At 37.9% G+C, this 8,005-nt stretch overlaps 1 protein-coding gene across 3 annotated transcripts in view; it reads left to right on the top strand.

Annotated features, from left to right (window-relative positions):
- Positions 1 to 255: 255 nt before the first annotated feature.
- The window catches only part of LOC107685658 (arf-GAP with SH3 domain, ANK repeat and PH domain-containing protein 2-like), a 37,451-nt gene continuing 29,701 nt past the window's right edge, over positions 256 to 8,005 (top strand). For all 3 annotated transcript variants that reach the window (XM_016482324.1, XM_016482323.1, XM_016482321.1), the window contains exon 1: positions 256 to 628. In XM_016482324.1, the coding sequence (XP_016337810.1) occupies positions 503 to 628 (126 nt within the window). In that variant the 5' untranslated portion in view covers positions 256 to 502. The remainder of the gene's footprint in view (positions 629 to 8,005) is intronic.

Below are 8,005 nucleotides of genomic sequence, written 5' to 3'. Positions count from 1 at the left end.
TTGCAGACGTACATGTGCTATCTGGGAAGGTAAGACTGACTGCCACTTGGTTATCTGCTGGTCAAACTATTTATTAAGACACAGTCTTAACATAGTGGCTGTTTATGCAACCCTGGTGTCATTATTTGTTTTCAGAATGCACTTGAAAAAGCCATCTCCACTACCGGATAATATACTGACCACAATGGATGCCTATAATAGTTTCACCACTATCAACCACCACAGCCGCTGATGTGCTTTGTGGAGACCATCGGCCGACTGCGCATGCGTACTATCGAACAGTCAGCGCTAGACTGACACTAAAACCGTCCTGTTTCCTCTTTATGCGCTTTCGCCACTATAGCCAAACATACACTGCTGCACTTTACTTTCCTGCTGTCTTAACTTTTCAAACAGCTTGACATTTTTCTAGCTACTTCCTCACCAACAGTATCAACCTTTTTAATGGGCTTGCTGTGAAACATTTCTTTTATAATTTGCATTTTCTTAATTTTCCTCCAAAATGCCCGAGTTCATATCGGTGGACGAGTTTATCGCGGAGACTTTGGAGGACTACAGCTCTCCCACTACCTCTTCCTTCTACACCAAAATGACAAATTGCCGAAATTCCGCCTACAATATCGAGGAGGTATGAGATTATACTTTAATGTGCTGCCTTCGCTTGTTCTGTCTTTGACAGTTAACTTGTACAACATGATGAATGAAATGAAGACGTTCCGTCCTGTCCATCATCAGGAGCAGGTCTCAGAATGTCTTTGTGAAGGCAATATGCCCTTTATCCTGTTTTACGGTGCTTTGTTTCAATGCAGAACAGCTTAATCCAATGAACGCGTTGGCTTTAATGTATTTTTTTTCTCTATGAACACTGCTTCAAACATTACTACAACAGACACTGATGCTCTTTGTCTTGTTTAATCCATTTCCAACACGAACCATGTGATTTCAAGCTAAATCCTCAATTAAAGTATATAAATTATTGTATTAATTTAACCGGGGTGCTTTTAAAATTGTTATAATTGTCTCGTTTCCATGTGGCGCTATATGGCATATAGTAGCTGCTGAAAGAGGAAGGATCACACATTTCATTGCGCGTTAACATCATTTCCTCGTCGTTATTGCAAATTAAATTGCATCGAATACTTCGCAATCTTTCCGTTTTTGTAGTAATGTATTTGACTTTATTTCTTATTTTGCCGCTATGTCGCGCTTCTTATCGCCTATCCCTCCTCGTGCGTCAGTACGAGCTTTTGCTGTATTATCACGAGCACGTGCCTTTCATCTCGCATTTATTGAGCTGCATAAACAAAAGCCGGTTTAGGATTCATGGATCTTCTGGAGCAAAGGAACCAGCCCATGAATATGACTGTAATGTTTCTGTGTCAGCATCCTTTGTTGCTGCTGTTGTTGTTGTTGTTGTTGTTGAAACAAGCCTCCTATGAACCAATCACTGGCTTCTGATTTTAGGGTTTAGGGATGTGATGATTGGTTGATAGGGATGTTGCTCCAGGACCAACAAAGGATGTTGATCCAGGATCATGTCCTTTTAGTGAAGATCATGTTGTAGGTATTTTATTTATCGTATATATTTGTCCTGAAAACAATGTGATTATTCTACTATTGCAGATTTGGACACAGCACAGGCCATCCTCTTCCTAATAAAGTTTATAATAATATAAACCAGAACCAGATTTTTATGCACATTGGCTCTTGGCGAGTGTTCATTTTCAGACCCCCAGTTGTGCCAATTTGAGGCGTACAGCCGGGTCAGGGTCGTAACAATTGAATGATGACTGCTTTAATAAGAGTGACATAGTGGAATGTGAAGTAACCATGGTGATGACCTGGCATGTGCAATACACAGCCATACAAATTGAACAGTGCACCGCATTACATGTTTGATTGTTTGGGTTTCATGTGACAGGATGGGACCCTTAATATCTAGTGAGCTTTGCACACGCATAGCCTCAGGGAGGTTCAGGACAAAAGCGGTATAAGAGAGTCTGAGTGGTGGTCTGGTCTTTCTTCTGAAGAGTCAGCCATCACTAATCAAACCATTCAAACCTTCATAACAGAAAGCTCAAGACTGTTCCCAGACCAGACTTCATTAATGAAGCACACCTCGGTTTAATCTGCCTTAGTGCAGATTTACAAGCACTGAAGTAAATCCTGCTACTTGGACAAGTCCCTCAAAACAACTCCTTAGAAGCATAGGAGGGCAAATATATGAAATATGTATGACTTAAAGGGATAATTAATGATAATTAATCATGAAAAATCATTTACTCATCCTCATGTCGTTCCAAACCTATATGATTTTATTTCTTCTTTGGGACAGAAAATAAGATATTTAGAAGAATGTTTGAACTGTTTTAGTCCATGAGTTAATAGAGCCCAACAACACTGGACTTCATTGAGAAAAAACAAAACACACACACACACATATACATATTTTCATGTTTTATGTGAACTAAGTGAATGTTTTCAGCTCTGTGCTTAACACTCTTTTGGTACAAGACCTGTTCCAGTTCATTCAATGTTGAATCTCACTTGCCCTCTAATATTTGAAATTGTGAGCAGTTGGATCCACCAACCTGATATTGAGAAAATTAAAGAGAGGGAAATAAGACAAGACAGATGCTTTGCCTTAATCTGCAGTGACCTCAAGAGAGATAATGGGAACCCCATGCTATAATAGAGTCTGTGTTTAGGTCATGTGACTTAATGACAAAGCAGGAGCTGAAAAGATTTCCCTGGACAGTCTGATGATGATCCAATACACACCTCAGCTATCTCTCTTCAACACAACATGGTGCTTGTGTGTTCCCATTGTATGTTGCTGAAAGTAAATTGAAACGAGAGGCGATTGGGGATTAGCAGAGGCACCGGAGAGGAATAATGAAAGATAATTGGAGTGCTTGGATAATCTGCTGCACAAGCAGTAGCCGAGGCTGTTGTGGCACGCCTTGTTTTTCCTATATAAAGTAATGCAGAGTTACCCATTCATTCAGAGTGGAGACACCTGATATTACTATTATCTTCATTCCTGGAGCATTTGGTGAGAGTAGGATGAACAAAGGCATAGTAGGTTTTTCCTCAGGTTTCTTAAAGATACTTAAAGTTGTTTTAAACAAAGAAATTAATAGTATTTTTTTTAAATATATATTTAAAGGTGAATGATATTAATCTTCTAGAAAAATAGTACTGCTGAGAGCATCTTCAAAATAAAATAAAATAAAATAAATTCAATAGGTAAAGTAATTGATAACCTATTTGACTTAACCCTGTGGCATTGTTTCCCCAGGGACCCAGTTGAATGCATTACTGTCAATTTAGCAGCTCTTAATGCTATGAAAGGCAGTTTGACGCACTTACTAGTGATTTCACAAACATGGATCCCATTTTCTTATATACTTGAAGGGACAGTTCAATGAAAACTCTGTCGTTGTTTACTCACTGTCATGTTGTTCAAACCTGTATGACTTCTTTTCTTCTGTGGAACATAAAGAAGATATTTTAAGTGTCTCAGTTTTTTTTTGTCCATACAGTGGAAGTCAATGGTAACCAAAACGGTTTTGTTATCAATATTTCTCAAAATATTTTCTTTTGACTTCCTTAGAAGAAAGTCATACAGGTTTGGAATGAGGGCGAGTTAATGATGACAGAATAGCTATTTTTTGGGTGAACTATCCCTTTAAAAGTTTATTTCATTATGTCATATGTCATTTTGGCAACATCTTTTCAAAGGAAGTGGCATCAGCATATTTTATATCATAAAACATCTGCTGACTTCATGATAAACCTGCTCTGGATTCTTCATGCTGCTGAGCTTCATCTGAGTGGGTTTTTGCTCTTTCTGAATTTCTATGTGTGTGTGTGTGTGTCTCAAACCACTCTGTCTTTAGAGCACTGTGGACACAATATTGCATAATATAGCAAGATAGCATGCCTTATCACTTTATATGAGACCCACAGGTCTAAATTAGTGGTCATAGCACTTCTGGACTACATTTGTAGGCTATCCAAGATGTCAGTTTGAAAATTTCAAGTTTTAAGCCACTTTTTACCTTTTTGTCTTACAATGGACAGATAATGACTGAGAAATAATATCTTAAAGGGGTTCTCATACCATGAGAACTCATGGTTGTGTGGTGCAATATTGTTTGAGTTTCACTTCTGGCCTTGGTTAAGTAGCTAAAATCCACCAGTGTTGAAAAGAGTGAACTGTGTGGGCTTTGCTTTATTAAGCACAAAAGAGGGAGATAAACATTTGGTTGTGCTCCTCAATTATAGAATGCCTTAGAGCTCAAAACATTATTACTGCATGTCTTATGGTGGATTCCTGACAGGAAGCATTGGGGCTTTTATGTTTTAGTACAAGAGGCTGTTCTGTTTTTTTTTTCCGATAAATTAGACATTGTTTTCCCCAAGGAAAATAAATAAGTTTTGGAAAAAGAACCTGAAAGAAATAAGATTTTAATTAAAATGTGAGAAACAGCACCATTGTCAGAGGAACATCTTCACTGGCGAATGAATCCAATAACTGAATTTTTTTAATTCAAAATTTTATGTCATATTATATTAAAATATTATCCCATATTAAAGGGGTCATATGATGTTGCTAAAAAGAAGCCTTCACGACATGTTGGCGGCGGCAACAACAATACTACAGCGAGGATAAAAGTTACGCCTTCTTTCTTTGCGTGAACATTTGGGCGGCGTTATGCAAATCTTCCCACATCGTGACGTAGATATGTGGGGGCGTGTTAGAACGAGCCGTTTTAGTAGGCGTGGCTGACTCTTAACTTTTATAAAGAATATCTCTTTGGATTTGAGACTTTAGTCTTTGCAACTTTACAGATCTTCTTTATGCACCAAGAGCTTGTATCACTCCACAGAGAAAGGAAAAATTGAAATCGCATCATATGACCCCTTTAAGGTATTATTTCATATTTAGGTGAAAACCAGACCAGTTTTGGTTCAGTTAGTCATTTATTTCTAAATTTAATATCCATCCATCCATTCTCCAAACTGCTTGTCCTCTTTAGGGTAGTGGATCACTGTGCTGTCCATAAAGAAGTTGAATGCTTCTCTCCCAGGTACAATGTTAAGAAGAGTAGGATGGCATTTCTCTTGGCAGTTTAAACTGAATCAACAACATTCTGGTGACAACCTTCATAAGCCCATCACTGTGTCTGTTTGCTTTGAGTATGTATGGCTGTTTATCGCTGGTCTTACTTTGTTCTGTCCTTTCTATGTGTGCTGTGGGGAATTTCAAAAGCATTTTCAAGTAATAGCACTAAATGCACACAAAAGCCAATCCAAAAGACCAGGCACCATTGCTGCCATAAAGAACAAAAGCTCTGTGAGGTTTAGCCGTACTGAGTACAGAATTCTCACTCTGCCTAGTCAGGGGAATGTGAATTTCAGCATGGAATGCTGTTTTAGGTGAACCACTGCACGGTTGAATTGTTACTGGCCCAGTGTATACAGAGCTGACTGAAAGGGCTAAAGTTAAGAAAGTTAAACATCCTTGATGTAAAACGAGCTGCTCTGAATGTGATTCCTGGGTTTCCTAGCTTATTAACTTAAGTTAATCTAACTTAAATGAAGTGTTAAAGCTACAAAAAGAACATAAAGCATATAAAGATATTCCATACAATTTATGCAATATATTCTGTCTTCTCAAGCTATGATAGTTTTATGTGAAGAACAGGCCAAATTGAAGTTGTAAATCTGCACTGAAAATCATGTCAGCCTAGCAGCTTCTGCAATAAATGTTTCCTTTAGTGTCCCACAGAATATCAAAAAATCATACACGTTTGAGGGTGAGTAAATAATGCCAGCATTTTTAATCTGGGATCAGATATCCCTTTAAGTGTTTGTTAAGTGACAGTTGACTCTTGCCCAGTGTCAGATGATTTCAGATCACACCCAACATGTTTCTCAATTGTGCTGCATGAGGAGTTCATTACAGGCTCTCTGAACTAAGAACAGTGAATTACATTTTCCTCTCACACTATCATGTGCGACACCAATGAATATTAATTGCTAATAATCCTTTTATGCTGGCATTTGACAGGCCTATTTCATTAGATTATAAAAACAGCAAGATAAGACAAGAGTGTCACAGACAGAGGTCCTCGGCTTTGAAACAGGAAGAAGTCTCCATAGAAACTGAGATTTTTTTTAAAGGAAGTTGATTTCATCAAGGCTAAGGAGAACAAAGAATCTAGTAGTTATGTTGCAGAGTTTTAATCATGTTATGAAACTGCTCTCCTGCGCTTAACATGCAGTAACAATGAACAGTGTTACGGACATGAACGTTGTGCATTTGACTCGCATTTATGCATCCCAGTGCGCTACATTACCATCGTTTTTCTATGTAAACATATGCTAGTCATCTTTAATGGTTGCATTCACGTCTCATGCAAACAGGGAATGTTCTCAGAACTTTGGCTAATGTTCTGGCAAGATATGAACAAACACTCTTCCAGTAACATTAATGGAATGTTCTAACAAAGATATCAGGTCTTTAATAATGTTCTAAAAACTTTAGCACAAAAAAGGTTATTTGTACATCATTCATGGAACATTCTTCTGAAACATTTTAATTGGATGTTCATCTAACGTTTTCTAAATTTTGCTATTTTTATTTAAGAACACTCAGAATATTCAAAAGTAGTGCATTCCCATATTGTTTGCAAATTGATAAAATGGAATGTATCCTTAACATTTGTGTATAACCAAGGACATTTTGAATGTTCACAGAACTCACTGGGAACATTAGCAAAATGCTTTTCGAACATATTTTTCTTAGCTGGAGACACGTCATTTTAAAAGTGCGGTTTAGCTTCTCCTTGGTGACGTATGCAGGACTTCTTGTGTTCGTCTGGTTGCACTTTAGAGTGTGGCACCTACAACTTAAAATCCAACCAACAACCACTGGATAGATCGAATATCCATTACACTCAGGTGTATGTCACAATATGGAAGAAAAGATTGCAACTCTGTTTCATTGTGACTTTAAGAACTCAAACACAGGACGTGTGTGAATGTGTGAATGTGGCTATCTAACATCCACCTAGAACACACTAGCAACCGCATAGCAGTGTGTTAAAACACTCAGAATAGCGAGGTGACCATATAGCAATGACTTTTTCTTTGGAACATGTGAAAACCTAATTTATATGTGTTAAGGCTAGAATACACCACATGACTTTTAAAATCTGAAATGATTTTAAAACACTTGGAATCATTTGCGGCATCATGGTTACAGAGCAAAATTGGGCATCATACAATACCAGACTTTCAATTTGGTCCGAACACAAAAAATTAAATAGTCTATTCCTTCCTTAAAGGGTTAGTTCACCCAAAAATGAAAATTCTGTCATTAATTACTTACCCTCATGTCGTTCCAAACCTGTAAGACCTCCGTTCATCTTCGGAACACAGATTAAGATATTTTTTATGCATTCTGACAGCTCTCTGACCCTCCCATAGACAGCAAGGGTCCTTACACGATCAACGTCCAGAAATATAGGTTACGTAGATTATTTTATGATCGGTAAAATAATCCATGTGACATCAGGGGTTCAACCGTAATTTTACGAAGCTTCGAGAATACTTTTTGTGCGCAAGAGAGAAAAAAAAAACTACTTTATTCAACAATTCGTCTGCTCCGCGTCACCCTAGCGCCATTTTGGAGAGTATCCACTGAACGCAAACGGTTTATGCTATTCTTTGTCAGTTGCGCCATACGTTTTCTACGTTGTTTGTGCTTTGATTTGAACGAAAACAACGTATCCGTGTGGTGTGGCTGACACAGAACAACATACGCTGTTTGCGTTCAGTGTATACTTATACTCTCCAAAATGGCCCTAGAATGATGCGGAGGAGACGAATTGTTGAATAAAGTCGTTATTTTTTTTCTCTTGCACACAAAAAGTATTCTCGTAGCTTCGTAAAATTACGGTTGAACCCCTGATGTCACATGGATTATTTTACC

This window comes from Sinocyclocheilus anshuiensis, unplaced genomic scaffold, assembly GCF_001515605.1.
Source record: "Sinocyclocheilus anshuiensis isolate Anshui unplaced genomic scaffold, SAMN03320099.WGS_v1.1 scaffold257, whole genome shotgun sequence".
Taxonomy (NCBI): domain Eukaryota; kingdom Metazoa; phylum Chordata; class Actinopteri; order Cypriniformes; family Cyprinidae; genus Sinocyclocheilus; species Sinocyclocheilus anshuiensis.
This window is presented reverse-complemented; position numbering and strand designations above follow the sequence as displayed.